Here is a 22355-nt window from a genome sequence, read left to right on the forward strand (position 1 = left end):
TTTAATATATATATTGGGATCCCAAAAATATAATTTCAGAGTCTATTACAATAAAATATTTACAACAGGTCGTTCTATGCGGCAAAACAGGGTTTAACCATAGTTCCCCTTCAAACCTCGGCCGTGGTGGACGAGCCGCTGCATATGTACACTTCATCACCTAAGCTCTCCAACTCAAGAATGGTCCAACTTTCTTTTGCCTTTACCTGCACCACATAGCACCCGTGAGCCGAAGCCCAGCAAGAAAACACAGCATAACATGACATAATATCAACAATAATCATAACAGTTACTCAAGACTTTCAGTCCAAACAAATAGGTGACAGTCGCAAAAGTCACTAATATGGAGACAGCACCCTTTAGCCATGTGACGATAGGATCACCAGGGCTTAACAAATAAGTGAGCATTTCACTACTTTAATAGGATAGGTGCATGGTGATTAGTCACCAACATAACCTTCCTCGTGACTCTAGAGTCATAACTATGGAACAACGTTCCCTAGCCTGTGACAAGCAGTCACCGGGGCCGTATGCCCTGGCTCTGAATAACTAGTATTAGACTAACCAAGCGCTTATAATTTTCATCAACCTTCCGGTCGGTCCAGCATTAATACCCCATATGAGTCATTCAATGCTGATATCGATTAGATCTAATCTTCATTTGGCTTGGCGTTCTTGATGCTATGCCATATCTGACTCTTAGGTCAGTAAAACACGACTAGTGTTCAACTCATTGTGAACTTGACTAGTAAATCACAACTTCACAGATGAATCTAACACCGTTGCCGATTCTGACTAATAAGTCAGTGCCATACACAAGTAAGCCATGTCACCAAACATATATCACATGTCCAATATCCATATACAAGGTATTCAGCATGCTTACTTAACAAGTACTAGTACAATTAGGATCATGCACAAACACAGAGGCTCAAGCTCTGAATAATAACGTACCCAACATACAAAGCATGTCCTAATCACATGTTTCTCGTGCATCGTATGCATTATGTTTAACAATCCAGCATGCACCGATAATAGCCATGCATGTCATATTTAACAATCAACCAACATGCATCAAGAATAGCCATGCACGTCACATATACACAGGATACAGTTTTCTTACCACATGGCATAATACCATTCTCTTAGTCATATATATATCAGGGAGCCCTTAGTCCCGTTCAAATATTCAACCGGGTGTAGTTTTCTTACCTCAGATTCGAGCTAGAAAGATTAAAAGAACGACCCGTGAGAACGATCAACCTTTAGTCCTTTAGTGGTCACCTAATCATAATCAAACATGGGACATCATTAACAATAATGATCAACATAGGTTTCCAAACCAATATCTAGCCTCCGAGAGATCAATCCAAACTAAACCAAGTAGTAAGGACACTCTCGAGGCCTAAAACTAAGTTCCCAGGGTCAAAACGAGCAAACGGGGCGAAAACTGGGCAAGGGCTGCGACCCTGGCACCTTGGGCCGCGGCCCCCAAGAATTCCAGAGGCAAGCGTCACGGCGCCCTACACCAAGGGCCGCGGCGCTCAGCAAAATAGAGAGCCCACCTGCTACCTTGAGCTAGGGCCGCGGCGCCCAACCCAGAACCATTCCCAAACGTGTTTTAAACACTCCAAATCCTCCAAAAACATACCTAAACATTCCCCAATTATCAAAACAAAGTTCCCAAGCTTCCCAATACTCCAAAACCCTCAAAACCCAAGGTTCAAATGAACCAAAAACTCAACGATTCACAAAATCAATTCAAAGCTTAGAAACTCGGAAAAACTCAAAACTTAAACTTCAATTACCTTCGATTGGGTTGTTTTCCGTCAAATCCTTCAATTAAGAAGCTTCTAATCTTTTCTAGGATCGCTATGCCTCGATCCTCGCTTGATTCCGACTCCTAGAACTCGAGATTCCTTCAAGAAAGCTTCGAATGGTAAAATAGGCTATCGGGAAGAGAGAGAGATCTTCTAACGTATGTTCTTATCTGACAAGCTACTTCAAGCTTAAGTAACCTCAAATAAAACCTAGGGCTCGGGGTCCCGAAAACACCCCCGGGGACATTATAGTCAAAACTTCTAAAATTCCATCATGATCTCAAATACTCCAAATTTATCACCAAATAAACATTCTTATTACCCAATACTTGACCCCGTTATGACAAAACCGCTAACTCATAACCTAAGATCGTCTCATGCCGAATAGCTCGAATATATCTTCATAATAATAAAATCTCATTCACAATTTACAATATGCACCCAATTTACAAATATGCCCTCAACAGGCCAAATTACCAAAATACCCCTATGATTATAAATACACTCATATGCATGCATTTATCATCATATAATAATATAATTCACATTAACATGCATATGATCATTTAATACCATGATAAATCAATTATGGTCCTCCCGGCCTCCTAATCAAGGTCCTAAACCCTATTAGGAAATTCGGGGCATTACATAAAATGAATAAAAATTATTAAAAAATAGAATATTAAATAATGTAAAGAAAATATAGAGAAACTGGTGTATGAGTTAGGGATAAGCATAAAATCCGAAAAACCGAAAAAATCGTGAAAATTTGTTAGGGCACGAATCTCTTTCTCTCTCTCTATCGTATACTCAGTCGCCTCTCTCATCACTCAGCCAGCCACACCTCATCTCATCTCCACCTTCCTCTTTTTTTCACTCTCCTCCCTCCCAGCCCAAACGAACGGAACGGACCGACCAGACCAGACTCGGCGACTCGGTGGCAGCACGGCCCAGCCGCACAACCACGACCCACGCACGCGACTGCTTCACGGACACGGAGCTTTGCCACACTGATTTGTTTCCAAGCTCATAGTCGAGGTACACCATCGTTGAACTACTTGATCTGATCTGATTTTGTCAATTTGTAACTATTCTAATAGAATATATCTTATTCTATGCTTTTTCTCAATCTTCAAATGTATACCTCTGTTGATCTGAACTAATTTTTCCATTTAAATGTATCTATATTTGAGAATGTTGTGCCTTTCCTTGGTCATTGTATTTCAATTAACACTTTCTGTTTTGTCTGATATTGATTTTCGATGAACACTGACTGAACTTAATGAAATAATTCTAATAGTTATGATGATGATGATTATGATGCATTATATATATATAATAGGTATGTTAGTAAGCACATTAAAATAGAACAGAATAAATGCTATAGCACATAATGAAACCAAAGTTTGGTCAATATGATCACTTACAAGAGAAGAAGAAAAAAAAAACAACAAAAAGCATGAAAATCAACTTCTCAAAACAAACTAAATAAACCATCTGATATAACTCATCATCATCTAGAAATTTCCATTGCACAACAAGAAAAAATGGCTTTTACTTCGATTTTAAGCTAGATTTACTTCGATTTTCGCTAAAATTCGCAACTGCAGTAGTTCGATGGCATAAGCGTCATGAACGCAGAGCCAATAAAATATTAGATCTAATCGACATCTGCATTAGATGACTCAACAAGAGCATTAATACCGAACCGACTTCAAGTTCGATGAAAACTAAAAGCGCTTATGTGACTTACCTAGCAGTCACTCATCTGTTAAGTTAGAGACTTACCCATCAGTCTCTCATCTGTTTAAGCTAGTGACTACCCATCAGTCACTCATCTGATAGATCCATTGCAAGAAAGCCCAGGTAACGGTTTTGTTACACGACTATGGGCACCGAGCCCCATAGTGACTTGCTTGTCAGTCACTCAGTATGGTTAACAGAACCTCAAAGTGATATTCACTCATCTGTTCAAGGCTATAAGCTCTGTATGATCATTCTGATCATCATTTGCATGGCTTTGGGTGCTGAGCCTCGTAGTGACTTGCTTGTCAGTCACTCAGCATGGTTTACCAGAAACCTCTAGTGTTAAACCACTCATCTGATTAGGATTGACTTGATAGTCATCAAATCAGGAGGGCAGGATTTCTTATCCTCGATTCCCCAGCATTGTTTGAATTTATTTGCATGCTTGAATAAAGCTATGTTAGCTAGGCATGCCAGATATGATTGTTCTTGAGCATATTGAGTTTTCTTGCTGGGCTTCGGCTCACGGATGCTATGTGGTGCAGGTAAAGGCAAAAGAAAGCTGGACCATTCTTGAGTTGGAGAGCTTAGGTGATGATGTGTACATATGCAGTTGCTCGACCGCCACGGCCGAGGTTTAAAGGAGAGGAGCTAGGGTTAAACCCTGTTTTGCCGCTTAGATAGGCTGGTTGTAAATATTTTGTTGTAATAAACCTTTAAATTATATTTTTGGGATCCCAATGTATACAGTAAACGTTCTAGTGAAACGTTATATCTTAACCGAAATTTTTAATCTCTAAACCGCTAATCATACTTAGTTACACGTTTATGGCCAAATGACTCGATTAGCGAGTTTAGCACTATTTGCAATGTGCACCGTAACGGTCCCTGGAGTTTTGGGGCGTTACAATCACTACCTATTGAAGCTATATTTAAAGATTGAAATAACAAGTCATATGCCTTCAAATTAAACACCTCTTTCTTAAAACAATCATATCCCTCAACACCAAGCTCACCACTAAATCAACAAGACTATAAAAAAGATCAAACAAAAAAAATAGTTACATAATTATCAAACAACACGTCAAACTAGTTAAAGAAAACAAAAATAAGTCACTAATAATCTAAGCATTTTATGTTCTCTAAGTTCTAATATTAGCAACAACACTACCTAATTAAAATCAAAATAATATAAAAAAAAATACAAACAACTCATTCAACACATTATATATAAAAAGCTACAACAAAAAATATATTATATATAAAAACAAAAAGTTCGATAATAATATAAAAAATTAAAAACAAAATCAAAGAACCAAAGATTGAACGATCCATACCTATTTTGAAGCTCAAGAACATATTTGAACCCTAAAAATCCAATCAAAATCGTGTAGGAAACCTCATTTTTGAACTCCAAAAAAACCCATTGCCAAATCCTTTCTTTTTTCCTAAAAAATGAAAATAAATCAATTGTTAGTCATTACTTAAGTTTTTTAGCAAGAAAACTAGTCAAGAATGGTGGGAAAACAAAAAAAAAGTTAGAAAATCAAACCCTCGTCAGTCGTACGACCAGAAACAATGTTTTTTGCTTCTGGGTTTCTTCTTCAGAGAAAGAAGAGGGAAATGATGTCGAAGTGAAAGGGAATAGGGTTATAAAACCATTTTACTTCGGTTTATATGTCCAAAGTTTCCACTGTTTCTGGGGCCTATAAAACCAAGAACAATGTTATCTTAACTAGATAATTAAACTGAAAGCTTCATGCATGGTATTCAAATATGGATTATGTGAAGTTTAGAATGAGTTATTATGTGGGAAAACTAAACACTCTACTAGAAGATGAAAGCTTAGAGAACAAGTACTTTTGTAATAATGTATTTTATGCTATCTAGTCTTATATTATGAAGTGATCAAGCTAAATTTGGGACAAAACATATTTTAGAACATGTTAGGACGAGTGGGCAGCACATGACTAATAAACTATATAGTCTTCAGTCAATGAACTTTCCACAAAAATTTGGACATATCTCATTCATATTAATTCCAACATCAAATATCAAAATGACACTTTACTCTATGATTAAAATTCACTTGGGACCCTAAGCATTGATGCATATCTATCATTGTGTTTCTTAAAATCACAGAAACAACCCTCTTGAAGACCTTGGTATCCTTGTGCTGGCAATATTCCATCATCATCATCATCATGTCTTTCAATCTTTTCTTTATCTTTTCTAGGTTTTTATGTACTTAAAAGCTTATTCTAATTGAAATATATATTTTTTATATATATAAATATATATATTATAGCTTATTTGTATTAATTGAAGATTTGCCAGGTATATTACCTATGTACCTGAGAATCTTGGCAGTGGGGTTGGGAGTAGGAGTGGGACCGATAAGAACAATTGAAATCTCAAGATAACTAGTTGAATTCTAAGATTGTAGTTTAGTAGCTTTATTTCTCTTAAAAGTATCATGTAGCATGTGTCATATATTATAATTTTATTCTTTTTTTTTGTCTTAGGAGCAGGTGGTCATGGTTGCTTGATGCAGGGTATGAAATATGAATGCTGGATTTTGGATTGAACTTTGTTTTCTATCTATTCTTTTGAACTTGATTTGTGTTGTTGTAGTCGACAAGACTTAGATTTAATTTGTATCGTAATGGACTATGAACTTTGGACTTTAAGTTTAGACTTTAACCATGTGTTGAGATTTGTGGTTGTAGGCTTTTGGTTTTAATTGTGTTGGCTTTTGGTTTTAACTGTGTTATATCTTGGATTGGACAATAGACATTGGAGTATTGGACTTTTGATGATGTGTTGTGATTTGAGGTTATGTTATGCTCTTATGGACTTTTACTTATGTTTCAAACTTTCAAATTTGTGAATGTAATTATGTTCTATGTATTTATGTTTTAAAAATGAACAAAAATGGATTTCAACAATCCAAAATTTTTATTTATTTTTTAACTAAAACTTTCTCAAAAAAAAAAAAAAAATTCGGTCTGGTCGGTTTAATCGACCAAACCACAGTCCAAAACGGTCGGTTTTTTTTTAATTGGTTTGGTCGGTCGGTTTTTGGATTGCACCAATCCGGACCGAAAATTGAAATCTGGATTTAATAATATGAAAAAACCACCTAAGACGACCAATGCTCAACCCTAATTAGTTAATGTAAAATAGATAAAGTACAGTTTTAGTGATGTATTTTGAAGGATAAAGTAGAGACACTGGTCTGAGTGCTCTAACATCCCTTCCACTTGCTCATTTAAACACATTCTTCATTTTGGAGCTCCTTTATATTTTTTGTTTTATTCTGTACATTTATAGATGTTTTAGAGATCCTCTAAATATTTTTTCTATTTTTTAATTCACTTTTCTTTCTTTCTCACTCCAAATTTATTAGTTTTTTTTATTTATTTTTATTATTTTAATTAAATAAAAATATTTAAAGATATAATATTTAAATGATGCAAAAAAAATAAAGAGAATTTGACATATGATTTAATGTAAAAATTTGATGTAAAATAAAGAAAGTGAGATTTTAGTAATGCATTTAGGAATATAAAATAGAAGAGCTGATGAGAGTGCTCTTAGAGTTCCTCATGTAAGCAATATGCAAAATACAATGCTTTTATTATGGGTGTTTACTGGTCGGTTTGGACGTGTTGGGTGTATATTTGACAAACTCAAACTTATAATAGGGTTGGTACTTTTCAACCCGTAATCCACCCAATTAAAAAAAATTAAAGTTCAACTTGACCATCGGTCTAGCGCGGTTTGGGCGGGCTGTCAAATTTTTTTTCTTCTAAAAATATCATTTTTCATTATTTTTTTTAATTATTTTCTCTATTTTTAGTTTGTATTTTTAACTAAATTAGTTGTTACTTTAAAATATATGGTTTTTTTTTTATAAAAAAATTTAATTTGAATTTAGTTTTATATAATGTATAATTAATAATTATATAATTATAAAATTAAAAAAACTAGACAAATCCTTAATTGGGTTGGTCGGATTACATTGGACGGGTTGCAAAAAATTTCAACCCGCCCAATATGATAATGAAGCGGTTTCAAATGAAGGTCTGACTTTTCGGATTGCATTTTTTGTCGATTTTTTGGATTGGTTTGGGCGGGTTGCAAAATTTTTTGCACACCCCTTGCTTTTATGAAAGAAAGAGTTATTTCATTTAACACTAATTGATTTTATGTTGGAATTCTAATTCTATTACTAATTAGCATTTCCCTCTTAATTTTTTATAAAGCTTGTCTGTGCATTCATTTTTATTTTGTTTTTGGTAAAAGATTTATCAATGGGAACTGTTAACCGAGATTTTCGGCAACTATATTAATGAATACTATTTGCTAGTGATAATAATGAAAATGGGAAATCGACACGAGGTTTTTACGTGGTTGGGGCGTTAACTAGCCTTAGTCCACGAGTCCATATATTAGAGCAAGAAGAAGCTTTTACAATGGAGTTTTCTGGCTATATCTGGACAGAGTCTCTGCCCTTTTTCTTTTCCCTCTCCCTTTTCCTATTGTCCTCAGCTCATATTTATAAGCTGAGGGGGTCATCGGGTCTGGGCCGCATCCGACCCAGGCCCATCAGAGGAAAGTGTAGAGGGGCCCTTTCTAGTGAAGGCCCAATACAAAAAGATATACAATGCTCATAATACAAACCAGCTAAGTCCCAATTAGTTGACCTGAGACACCAGCCTTCGCCCGAAAAAACGGCGCTTGGGTTCTGATCACTTCGAGTCACGAGGCTGATTCAGGAGACAAGACCGGTCAGGGTACTTGGCTGCGCAGTCCTGACACATCAGTGGATAATCCCAATGCTGCCTTTTCTGCAGGCGAAAAGTGGGGGGACAATTTCCACGCGAATTGAGGCGGTCTCGGGATCCTGGGCGCCCGGCCCTTCAACTGGGGAGGAGGCGATCCAGGTCCGTTTACCTTTGGCCTGCTACATTTACCTCGGGCCCGGATCATTCCAGGCTCCGGGACGGGGACGCATAAGCCGCGACGCCCCGGGTGCCCCGGACATCCTCGGGACATTCCAAGCTGAAGATGAACCCGCAGGGACATCCCGGACCCTTCTAAACGGGCCCAATCTGGAGTTCCTGGGCCAGGCCCGAATGTCGAGTCGGTCCACTGACCCCGGGCTAGCGCGAAGGCCCAAAGCCGTTCCAGGAAATGGGGATAACAGGAACATTATTAACCATTTATATTTATAAATAAATATGGAAGAAACATACCAATGCACTTCAACAAAGTGATTTATTATTATCATTACTAACGGTTTTGGCCGGGTTAATTATAACTATTTAATATTTAATGTAAAAATCTTGGGTTCATATTGGCCAAGTCAAATAGTATTGCAAAACATTAATTCAGTGTTGATCCTGCATCATATATCACTTTAATGAGAATATAAATACTACTGGAAAATCACTGACATGAACAGTGCCACAACATTATTAATGTGGCACTATTCACCACGATAACATATATAGTTTTTGTGTTTTATATTAATATTTCGTACTGTATATTATTAATTTTATAAGATAATATAATATAATAATATAATATGTATTTTGTGGAGAATATAATAATGTTGAATATATTTTTTGGTATAATTTTTAATATTATGATTGGATTAGAAAAAAATAAAGTATTAAAATTACCTCATTTTGATGATGTTAGTTCAATACTATTTTAGTATTCATAATTAAAGTTGCTCTAACGTCCACAAAACAAGAAAACCCAAGACAACCAATCAAAGAAAAAGAAAAAGAACGCTAATAAAGTTATAGTGGTTCCGACCAAAGCAATGTGTTACTTCCAATTAAAGCACTCCCATAAGAACTTTTCCACAAGCAAATAGAATACATCGCAATTGGTCAATAACAACCCTCACCCCGAAAAAAAATCTGTAGTCCTCAATTTCCAACTTTTTCTATGTCCCACCAATTATTTTAAGACACATCATTTATTTATAGTTGGAAAAAGAGAAAATTACAAATAATTTAAATATATATTAAATAAATATATAATGTGTCTTGAAATAATTTGTGGGACATAGAAGGAGTTAGAAATTGAAAACAGCATATTTTTTTTCCTTCACCCCAAGCTTTTTACGTACACAACAATATGTAGTTGACACAACAATCAAGAACGACATCACCAGGCCAGTACAGTAGAAAACTCATATCAACAAAGAACATTCCACACCATTCTTTCTTTGTTCTCAGACAAAGAAAACTCTCACTTTCACACACAACTCTCTCAATACAATACAATCTTACTCTCTAACTCTTGTATGTCTCTTTGTTCTTACATGTCAAAAAACTAAAGAAACCAAAATAAAAATATACATGAACAACTAACCTAACTAAAAGAATTAATAATTGTAACAAAAAGCTAACCACACTTAGTTACAATCTCCTACAACAAATTTTAAAGAGCAAAAGAATTACATTTTTTTGGTACCTTGTATTATATAGTATTATATTAAATTATATTTTATATCATATTTTTATATATTACTAATTTACTATATTAGATATTAGTTTTATTAAAATATTTTATATTTATATATAATCTTATATAATACAATACGGTTTAATACAAAATACAAAACCAACCCTTTATGAACATATATATATATATGCCAAATTTAAAACAGGGGCACTGTATTGCCAACTAATAATTAAAAATATAAATATCTAAATTATATGTCTTACATTTTTTGGGGTGGTACTGTGTTGCCAACTAATTACATGTCGTAAATTATATTTTCCTAAAGTCTCCTAATTTTTTTGGGTGGTCTTGGTTGTAGTTTAAATTATTGACTTTAAATAACAGTAGTGAAATTACTTTTCTTTTCTGTCCAAATTTCGTTAGGCAAACAAAACAATCATAATATATTTTTTAATAGTTAATTATTAATAACATTTATCATAGTAGAAGAAGCTAGTAGAAGTTATTAGAAAAAAGAAGAGGATAATATAAATTTCTGTACATTGACCAAAGTGATATACAATATGATATATCTAAAAAAAAAAGTACATATTTATTTGGTTTTATAATTTTTTAATCCTAAATTTTGTATGAATACTTATTTAGACTCTGTATTTTGATAAATTATTTTTTAGACCTTATATTTTGTAAAATGGTTTAAATATAATCATAACCCCAATTTTAGTCAAAATTTTCTCAATTAAAATCATAAATAATTTACCAATTCAAAATAATTTAGAACAAAAATAAAATTATTCTGCTTAAAAATTATATTGTTATATTCAATTTTTTCTTCATCAAAATTAAATTTAAGAATCTATTTAAATTATTTTACAAAATATAAGGTACAAAATAACTAATAACTAATTAAGTTATTCTAAACACATGATACAAATAACTAATAGAAAAAAACACCTTAGACTAAAAATGTATAAATCATATTTATTTATACATATTAAATTCGTACAAATTTCGCTGGAGAAAAGAATAAAGACATTGTCCTAAAACGAACCAACGATGAAACAGAGAAAAAAAACCATTCATCCACTAAAAAAGGTAAAAGGTAGGTACTCCAACAGCTACACTCTCAAAGAGTATCAAAAGCCACTAATAGCTCCACAACGACACGTCATCATTTCTTTCCACGTCATCTGTGCTGAAATAATTGTATGGAGGAGGAAGCAGCAGACCTTCTGCCAAGTCAGCTAAAAAGCCTGGCATGTCCAACATGGCATCGTCATCCGTAAAAAACACACTTTCATTTTTCTCGTTACTCTCATCCACCACCACCACAGATTCATTTTCATTCTGCTTCTCCTCCGAAACGCCGCCGTATTCAGGAGGCCTAAACGCCTCGGCGCCCTCCCTCGCAGCGGCGCGTATGTCCTTAGCATCAAGCGAGGCTGGCCTGGGCAACAGCCAAGCAGAGTCCGCGAAGTTAAGGCAAGCGGACTTTCCACGGAAAGCAATGGCCGCCACGTCATGAGCTCGCGCTGCCATTTCGAGGGTGGGATAAGTGCCGAGCCATATTCTGGTCTTCGTATTGGGCTCGCGAAGCTCGCAGACCCACTTGTCGTTGTTCCTCCTCCTCACGCCTCGATAAACAGGGTGCCTCGTCTCCTTGAAAACCCTTCTCCCAGCTCTCTTCTTAGGCCTGTTCGATGCCAGTATCACTTCCTCGTCGGAATGCGAAGCTCCTCGTGACGCTTCCTCCGACGAAAATGGTGATGAACTTCCTTCCTTGTAATTAATATTGTTGTCTGAGATACTGCTCTCCACCACGTAGTGACACGTGTCTGTAAGCTGACTGAAGTAGTCCATAAACCAAACAAATATAAAGTAGTTCGATTCGAGTTGTAGAAGAAGAAGTGGTTACTAAGATTTTATTAGTTTGAGTTGGAAAGTAGCTGAGTAAGTTTCTTTGAGTGAGTTTTGGGGATATTTATAGGTTTGGATAAGGGGACACGCTTGAATTCGACACGCATTGAAGAAGTGTGAAAAGGGTTTACTACGCCCGTTCAGTTAGAATATCTGGGGGTATTTTGTTTTGTTTTGAGAAAAGACAAAATAGCCCTCGAGCCAAAAAAAAAAAAGAAAATTCCTTAATTAGTAAGTTTTGTTCATTGTGTTGACTTTTTGTTTGCTTTGGGATCAAATACCCTGTCCAAAACTATGTCACATTTCTCCTCTTCTTTCCTTAGTATTTTTATCCTAATGTCTTTTTTCATTTTTTTTCGTTCATAATTTTTATAAGAAGAAAAAAGTTTGAACAAATAAAATAAACTGAATGATTAATTTTTTATTTAATAATTTACTATTGATTGATACTTTTATTCTCTTTCCTATTGCTGAGCCTGATAAGTGTTGTGTTGTTTAAATATTTCAATTTTTTAATTAAAAAAAAGCTACAAGAGCTTTTTGACATGTAGGGGTGAATGGCGAGCATCTTGCGATTTGTGCGGTTTTTTTATTTAGTGGTTTGAGAAAAATGCAACTCATAATTGCCCAATAAATGTGAGATTTGAGCGGTTTTTTAAGAGAGAATTTATGCGGTTTTATGAGTGGATTGGTTGATTTAAATGTCAAAATTATAAATTTATGATATTTAAAAAAAAATTGTAGACTGTAAAGTTTAAACTTATACTATCTTTACTCTTCAATGTCATCATGAATAATAATTTGATAAAATATTATAGTTTCTCAAACTTGAATCTAAAACTTTATAAAAAAAATTCTAATAATTAGTATAATAATGATTTAAATTATACAAATTGTAAATAATATTGAACTCATTAATCCACACATTAATAATTTCAACAGTTTAAGTTTTGTTATGAAAAATTTAACTAATATTAAACCATCAATACAAGTAACACTATTTATTTTTTCATCTATTTTTCCTAAACAAGCTTTTATATACAATTCATCAGTTACCACCATTAATCTCATAGCAACGAAAACTTTCTTTAAAAAATGTTAAATCTCTGTACTACCATAAATATATATATAAATATAAATAATACAACTATTCATATCTCAAAATCAAATATATTAAATTTTAATGAACCCTTTTATGAGTTGTATTTTTAGATTTAAAATATTACTAAAAATGTATATACAAAAAAAAATAAAGTAGCAGGTGCAGGTTGGACTCTCTTTATATTATTGCAACTCGTACCTAACTTATATTGTGGGGAAACTCAACTCAATTTCGGCTGATTTTTTAATGGACGAGTTCAAAGTGAATGAATTTTGATAGTTTGGACGGGTGGGGTGGATTAACTGTTTTTTTATGCACCTGTAGTGCCATGATTGATAAATAATAAAACAAAGGAAGATGACCTCTTAAATTTTGTATAAAATATGATTCATCTCTTGAAATCTCACCGGAAAGAAGGAAGACCATATTTTATATATACATTTTTTAGGTGGAGCATCTATTTTGTCTTTATTGGTGCATTTTGGTTTTTAACCTAAAGAGAAATTATAAATTATTTTTTTATATGATGGTGTGTATTGTAGTTTTAATAAATATTTTACAAATTTTTTAAAAATTCTGAATAATTTATAGTACCGAAATCAAGATTGAAACAGCCAGTCAGATATTAGTTTGATTTTTGTCATATGCATATAAAATAGACTATTTAAATTCTAATTTTGACATTATAAATTATTCTAAAATTTTAAAAAATGAGTAAGATACATGTCAAATTATAATTTTTTTCAAATAGGGAAAATAAAAAATACTTTCACAAGTAAAAGCAAAAGTAACCCTCTCTATGTCATTTTATCATTTATTTTTCTTTTTGAAGAAGATACGTTACTTTATTAATTGTTAGACAGCAAAAAGGTGACTTTTTTTTGGATAGATGATTTGAGTCCGCTTGTTTTGGACTCACCACTGCCACTACTTCTTTAAAGTGTGCCCCACCTATCCATACTCAAGGGCCCCACCCTTACCCCAAGTAGACCTCGTCTTTCCACGTGTCATTTTTCCAAATGAATAAACACGCTCAGTATTTTGGATTAGATGATGTGGCTGCCAGCTCATCCCTAACCTACGTACTCTTTATTATATTTTTGTTTGAACTTTCGTTTTTATAGTTTGATATTAGTTTGTGTGTACGATCATATAATAGAACGACGTCTGTCGAACTTTGTGAGACCAGGTATATTTGTAGGATATTTTTATTTTTTTACTATTATTTCCACTATTTATTTATGTTTTTTACGCGTGAATGGTTAATTTCAAATGCTCTTTAATTGTTTGATCTTAGCCATTGGATCTCATGCTTTCATCTTTTATTGGCCAATGATTACTTTACATTGTTATATATATCCTCTTGTTAAAATATTTTCTTACATGATTCTGCTATCCATCACTAGAAAATAAGATTTACAACTAAGAATTTAAACGAATATACCAAAATAAAAAGGATAAATTTATATTTGGCACCATTTTTAGCATCTTAATTCTAAAAATGTCTTCATTCTTCTTAATTATAATTTTACATTTATTTTTGCTTTAGTACATTATTGTATAACTCTTTCTTCTTTCCACAACTTTAAAAAATAATTACAGCCACACTATCGATTGTTTGGGCTGAAGAATAATAGCATCGCGACCTACTTTTAAAGTAATCATTTTTATATGTAAGAATCATATGTTTTCTTGATGTCACCAAAGAGGATAACCTTTTAGTTTCCTTTTATATTTGGATAACCAAAAAGTTACCAAACTAAAAACTTAAACAAAATCAATATACCAACAAACTTTAGCAATTACTAAAAATTATTTTTTTGTTTATATTTAAAAGTTACGTGATGGTATTTTAAATATCTTTATTTTATAGAGCAATTTCGATAGAGTACTAAAAAAACACATAAGAAAACCAAATGATATCTTAAACATCATAAAACTTTAAAATTATAAGACGACATGTAAATTATGAGTAACTAAAATATTTATTAAATAATTTCATTTAAAAGTTATTGTGTAGTATAATAAAGTAATTTTTATTAATAAAAGTTATATGACAACTTATTAGTTTATGAAATAAGTTTGAAGGTTACCAAAATGTATCTTAAATAATAAGATACTATAATATAACATAAAAATAACTAATTGGTATATTAAGATATTTACAAATAAGTTTTGGAGATAACTAAAAGATATCTAAAACAATTTGATCTAAAAATAAAGATTTTATAAAATAGTAACCATCGGTATCTGATTGGTATCGTAAGCAACTAAAATATAACTTTTTACAACCCAGAAAGCAAAAAAATTTGGGAAGTGAGACTTTTCTATTTTGTTTTTCAAATTCTAGTATTCATATGACTACTGTAGCTTAGCTACATGTAGCTAAACACTATTTGTTAGCTAAATATTATTTAATAATTAAATATTATAGGTGACTATTATTAAATATAAAAAAATATTTAAAATGAGTAAAATATTTTAAAAATATATATATAAATGATATAGTGAAAAGAATAAAGAAGCTGATAAATGATGTAATGTAAAATGTTGTGGTAAAATAAAAAAAAAAAGATTTTGGTGAGATATTTTGAGTAATAGAATAAAAAATCTAATGTGAGTGCTCTTAGTAAAGTATTATTAATTTTAATCATAATTTAGAAATATATATAATTACATTTCATAATAATAATAATAATAATAATAATAATAAACTATACATTTATATTGCTACAAATTAAAAACTATACATTTTATATAGTCTGAGTATCATTAATATTATAAAAAAATTATCAACATAGTAATAACTAGTATTACTCAGTTATATTAATGATTGGTATTGTAACAATTTATAAAATGTGAAATGAAATCAAAACATGGTGATTAGTGCTTAATACATCAAATGGAGTAGTATAGGTATAATACTATTATTCATTTGAAAGTTATTGCCAACATTAATACTCAATGTTTGAATTTTGTTATAGTTGTTTACCTTTTTATTTTGCGGCAACAATACGAAATGTTACCAAAATAGTAATTTTGTTGTTACCTCCTCTATTTTTCTCTCAATTGTTGTCTCAACAGACACGTGCCAACTCTTTATTGGAATCGACAGAGTAACGTGTATTAGTAAGAAGCTGATACATGTCCGTTGAGACAACAATTATTAGTGATTACAAAGAAAGTAGTAACGAAACCACGGTTCGGTAACATTAGGTATTACTACCGCAAAATAAAGTATATAACTACAATAAAATACAAACATTAGTCATTTATGACACCACTTAACTTTTATTTGTCATATATAGAAGATTCTAATTTCATGATAATAAGTATAGGAAGAGTGGGTTCCAAAATAGTATGAAAATAATAGAAGAAGAAAAGTTGGACCCGTTACAAACGTGTTATATGACAAAGAGAAGAAAATAGCAGTTGATGACAGCCCATTACAAACGTGTTATATAACAAAACGAGCTTTCTTTGTTGAGGCCCAAATATCTGCAGAACCTTCTCTTAGTATATCTTACCGAGCGCGTATTGGGCTATCACTACTGCTGACACCTTTGACTAACCGAGTAAAACCATTGGACTCAATCACTCCAGCTCAATCAAGTCCAACATGCATGCGTTAGGCTTAAGTTATGGTGGAGTCCATGACAACTTTAGGTTTTTTATTTTTAATTTTACAATAATTTTTTAAAATAATAAATTTTACTCCCTTTTTTCCCCGGAATTCATAAAAACCATTTTTTTTTCCTAAAAACATCTAGTTCTCCAAAATAATATCTTAATTATGTAATCATATAACCCACACTACTCTAACGGACGATTATATCATTGTTATTATATAGTTACAAGAAATTATACTATTTTATTACCCACTTAATTAACATAAAAACTATTCAAAGTTTGGTTAATTTTATTTTTAATATTACCAGAATATATATTTTAATTATGTATTATAAACCAAAATATATATTCAAACTTAGAGTACTCCTAATGGATGCTCTACTCCTTTCTTTAAAATACCTCCCCAAAACACATATTTTTTTATTTTACCTCTAAGTTTTACATTATACCATACATCAGCTTTTTATATATTTCTCTACATCATTTAAATATTATATCTTTAAACATATTTTATTAATTAAAGTAAAATAAAATAATTGAAAAAGAAAAAAGAAATAATAAATATATACTAAATGGGAGAGAAAAAACTTATAAAGAAAAAAAAATTAAAATATTATATAAATGATATGTAAATGTAGATATGTATTAATTGGAGTTTGTGCATAGCTATTATAAATATATGTATAAAGGAACTGATGGAATATGTTTTTGTGAGTTTAGCTAAATATTATAGAGAAAGTATATTACAAAATACGTCACAAAAACATATTTTTTTACAATTTACCTTAAACTTTTACATTATATCATACACCAGTTTTTCTATTTTTTCTCTACATCATTTAAATATTATATTTAAAAAAATATTTTGTTCATTTTAAGAAATAAAATAATTAAATATAATAGTATCATACTCATATATATACAAAAATTTATAAAAATAATTAAATATAATAGTATCATACTCATATATATACAAAAATTTATAAAAATAATAATAAAATATTTATAGCTTGATGAATAGTGTTTCACTACATATAGAGAATACTATTCATTTAGGAAAAAAAATATAAGTTTACATCACTCATTGGAAGACTATTTAACAATTTTTTCTCTATATTATAATGAATTAGACATTTTAGCTCATCTATTGGAAGTGCTCTTAGTGCGCTAGAAATAGTGTCTTCAAGAGTGGATGAGGCTTTTTTATTGGGTTCACTTTCTATTATGTGTATCATATCACTATTAATATAATCTAATATCAGATGTCACATATTTTAATTTAGTAAGTATTATCAGATATCGCTAATTAATTATAGAGTGCCACCCAATGGCAGCCCTATTATTCAACTTTAGCGGATGAATATTTTTTAATAGGCAAAACAAATTATTAAGAAATTGAGACAAAATTTGTTAATTAGGACATATATAAATATTGAATATCAAACAATTTAAATTGATACTAAATAATAAAAAATATACACAAAACAATAAAATCTTAACAAAATAAATTTTAATTTTAACTCATTTTACTGTGCATTTTTTGACATTCATATGTGCATTTTTTGACATTCGTATATACAATTATACATATTTATAGAAAAAGAACTAAAGTTTCCACTTCAAAAACAATACAAGTCTAAAAAATAGCTATATATTATGATTTTTTTTTAATTTTGAAATGTGCAAATGGGGAGATTATGTAGAATAAAAGTATAGCAAAGTTTAATATCTAAACAATATAAGTCTAATAAAAGTTATATATTATATTTTTTATTCGAAAATGTTCAGATGTGGAGATTATGTAGAAGAAAATTAGAATAAAGTTTATTTTCTAAACAATGTCGGATTTTGTATTTTTTTTTTTGGATATGGAAACTTGTATTTATTTAGTATTAAATATTATTTATAGCTAACAAATTAATAATAATAAAAATTATGGCTTAGAGGGTTGTGCTAATTCAAGAATTTTTTTTTTTTTTGCAATGGTTCAAATAGAAGTCTTATACGTGTTTTTTTTTTTTAAAAAAATAAACTACATATATAAAAAGAAAATCCCTTGAAACCTTGTCATTAAGATTTATAAAAGTAAGTTTAACCATTCTGTCAAAGTTTTATGGTTAAATATTAGCTTCAATTAAAATTATATAAATTATTTAATTAAAATACATATATTTGTTTAAAATATTTATATATATTTTTACCTGAGTGCCTGTCCACCCTCGGCTTTGTATGGGTCCGTTCTAGGTGCCACCACATATTGTATTGTATACCTTAAAATGTCAAATAACAACAATCATCATTTATAAAAATATTAATAATATATTTTTCAAACAGGAGGCATTTGGAAAAAAAGTTACGTATCTATATGCCAATTTTAAAACAGGGTACTCCATTGCCAACTAACATTAAAATTTAAATGTCTAAATTATGGTTGTGTTTGGTAAAATTTTTGTTTTTGAATTTTTTAAACACAAAAATGGAAATATTATTTTTATTTTTGTTTTTTATTTTTAAAAAATAAAAATATGTTTGATAACTATTTTTGTTTTTAGTTTTTAAAAATAAAAAATAATAAATGTGTTTGATAACTTTTATTTTTATGATTTGTTTAGCAATATAAAATGAGGTGGTGATTTTAAGAATAGAAGAAAAAAAAACTAAAAGTTGAAAACAATTTAAAAAAATTTTGAAAGTGAAAATTTTTTATTTTCAAAATTTAATATAATTTTTTTTAAAATTTAAAAAAATAAAAAAAAATAAAAAAATTACTTAACGTTATTTTATGTTTAATTGTCAAATTTTTAATTAATTAAATAAAAAACTGTTTTTTTTAATAATTACCAAACAGCACCTATATGTCTAGTAAATTTTATTTTCCAGAAGTATCTACATCATTTGGGGTGGTCTTGGTTGTAGTGTAAACGTTTAATATTATTGATTTACTTTAAATAACAGTAGTAAAATTACTTTTCTTTTCTGTCACAATTGCGTTAGGCAAACAATATATTCATAATAATTTCTTTTTAATTATTAATGACATTACGACTCTATTATAACATTTATCATCGTAGATAAGTTTCTCTATGTTGATCAAGGTATATACATAATATGATATACATCTAAAAAGTACATATTTATTTATACATATTATATTCAATCCAAATCTATGTCTTACAAATTTATCAAGATTTGGAAAAAGGAACAAAAATATTAACCTAAAACGAAATAATGAAGAAACAGAGAAAAACGACCTTTCATCCATAAAAAAAGGTGAAAGGTTATTCAACTACACTATCGAAGAGTATCAAAACGAAAAGCTCCACAACGACATGTCATCATTTTTTTCCACGTCATCTGCGCTGAAATAATTGTATGGAGGAGGAAGCAGTAGACCTTCTGCCAAGTCAGCTAAAAAGCCTGGCATGTCCAACGTGGCATCGTCATCCATAAAAAACACACTTTCATTTTTCTCGGTACTCTCATCCACCACCACCACAGATTCATTTTCATTCTGCTTCTCCTCCGAAACGCCGCCGTATTCAGCAGGCCTAAACGCCTCGGCGCCCTCCCTCGCAGCGGCGCGTATGTCCTTAGCATCAAGCGAGGCCGGCCTGGGCAACAGCCAGGCAGAGTCCGCGAAGTTAAGGCAAGCGGACTTTCCACGGAAAGCAATGGCCGCCACGTCATGGGCTCGCGCTGCCATTTCGAGGGTGGGATAAGTGCCGAGCCATATTCTGGTCTTCGTATTGGGCTCGCGAAGCTCGCAGACCCACTTGTCGTTGTTCCTCCTCCTCACGCCTCGATAAACAGGGTGTCTCGTCTCCTTGAAAACCCTTCTCCCAGCTCTCTTCTTAGGCCTGTTCGATGCCAGTATCACTTCCTCGTCGGAATGCGAAGCTCCTCGCGACGCTTCCTCCGACGAAAATGGTGATGAACTTCCTTCCTTGTAATTAATATTGTTGTCTGAGATACTGCTCTCCACCACGTAGTGACACGTGTCTGTAAGCTGACTGAAGTAGTCCATAAACTAAACAAATATACAGTAGTTATAGTTCGAGTTCGTGTTCCAGTTCTACACTTTTAGTAGTGGAATAAGAAGAAATGGTTATTAAAGATTATATAAGTTTGAGTTCGAAAGTAGGTGAGTTGAGTTTGTTTGAGTTTTGGGGGGTACTTATAGGTTTGGCTAAGCGGCACGTTCGGTTTCGACGCGCGTTGATGAAGTGTGAAAAGGGGTTTGCTATGACAGTGAAGTTCGAATACGACACGGTCCCACGGCTCTTACATGGGGGTTCTTTGTTTTCATTTGTTTCATGAAAAGACAAAACAGCCTTCAAGCGAAAATTTTTAAAAAATTCCTTAATTAATAAGTTTTGTTCATTGTTTTGACTCACTACTGCCCCTACTTCTTCAAAGTTCTCTCCCTGGTACCAACTAGACCCGTATCCACTGCGTGTCATTCTCCCAAATAAAGTAGATTATAATATTTTGGATAATCTATTTTGTATTTGTAAAAATACTAATTAATTAGGCTCTTGTTTTTTATTTAAATTCATTGTCGGTTCTTATATTTTATTAAATAATAATTTAAATTTTATGTTTTACAAAATGGATCAAAATAATACTTTATACTTAATTTTGGTAAAAAAAAATCAAATATAATATTTAATTATCAGCTTATCGACTACTTTATCCGTTTTTTTGAACTAATCGCATTACTAACGACTCAATAATTGATTTTATAATTGAAAATATTTTGACTAAAATCAAGTCTAGGGTAACATTTTAATTCATTTTGTAAAATACAGGATCTAAATTGTTATTTAACAAAACATAAAAACTTATTATATATTTGAGAAAAATATAAAGGTCAAAATGATATTTTCTTTTGTATTATTATTGTGAATTTGTGTTTTTACTAATTAATTTTTATATCTTTTGTTTTGGAAAATAGTTCAAACAATTCCGTTATTATTCATAATAACTATATTTTTATTCTAAATTATTAATTACGAATTATTTATAATTTTAATTTAAAAAACTTTCACTAAATTTGAACTACATTTCTATTTAAAATATTTTACAAAATATAAAATACAATATCCAGAAATGCATAAAGTGAATAAATTATCAAATTCAGTATTTTGGATTAGATTATGTGGCAGCGAGCTCATCCCAAACTAAATTTATTATTATTGTTATTATAGTGTCGTTCCAACAATCGTTTTATAGTTGGATTTTAGTTTGTGTTTGAATCTTTATATATAATTTATATAACCAAATGACCCTCTTGTCGAACTTTGTGAGACCAGACCAAATATAGTTTTAGGATATTTTTAATTATTACTATTTTTTATTTATTCTTTGGACGCGTGTATTTCTAATTATCTCATGCTTTGCAGTAGTGGAAACCAATTGCTGTGATATTTTTATTGGCCAATGATTTCATTATGCAATAAACATAAAATTCTCCAAAATTAAAATTTTAAGTACGAAATTGTTATATTATTTTATATAATATAATATTAGATTAAATAATGTGACAAATGTGATTTGTCACACCACTTTGTAATATAATATTGAGAGTTACGAAATTAGACGTATGTGTGTGTCCAAGTGTAACATATTTTGGAGTTACAAAATCAGCTACAAAT

General features: G+C 31.1%; 2 protein-coding genes across 2 annotated transcripts; both read right to left on the bottom strand.

The window, feature by feature from the left end:
- Positions 1 to 11013: 11013 nt before the first annotated feature.
- On the bottom strand, positions 11014 to 12009 carry LOC133778323 (dehydration-responsive element-binding protein 1E-like). Its single transcript, XM_062218211.1, has one exon. It carries the CDS (start codon positions 11910 to 11912, stop codon positions 11199 to 11201), a length of 714 nt encoding a protein of 237 aa, XP_062074195.1. The 5' UTR covers positions 11913 to 12009; the 3' UTR covers positions 11014 to 11198.
- A 7806-nt stretch (positions 12010 to 19815) lies between these two features.
- Positions 19816 to 20850, bottom strand: LOC133778324 (dehydration-responsive element-binding protein 1E-like). Its single transcript, XM_062218212.1, has one exon. It carries the CDS (start codon positions 20723 to 20725, stop codon positions 20006 to 20008), a length of 720 nt encoding a protein of 239 aa, XP_062074196.1. The 5' UTR covers positions 20726 to 20850; the 3' UTR covers positions 19816 to 20005.
- Between the last annotated feature and the right edge of the window lie 1505 nt (positions 20851 to 22355).

This window comes from Humulus lupulus, chromosome 5, assembly GCF_963169125.1.
Source record: "Humulus lupulus chromosome 5, drHumLupu1.1, whole genome shotgun sequence".
Taxonomy (NCBI): Eukaryota; Viridiplantae; Streptophyta; class Magnoliopsida; order Rosales; family Cannabaceae; genus Humulus; species Humulus lupulus.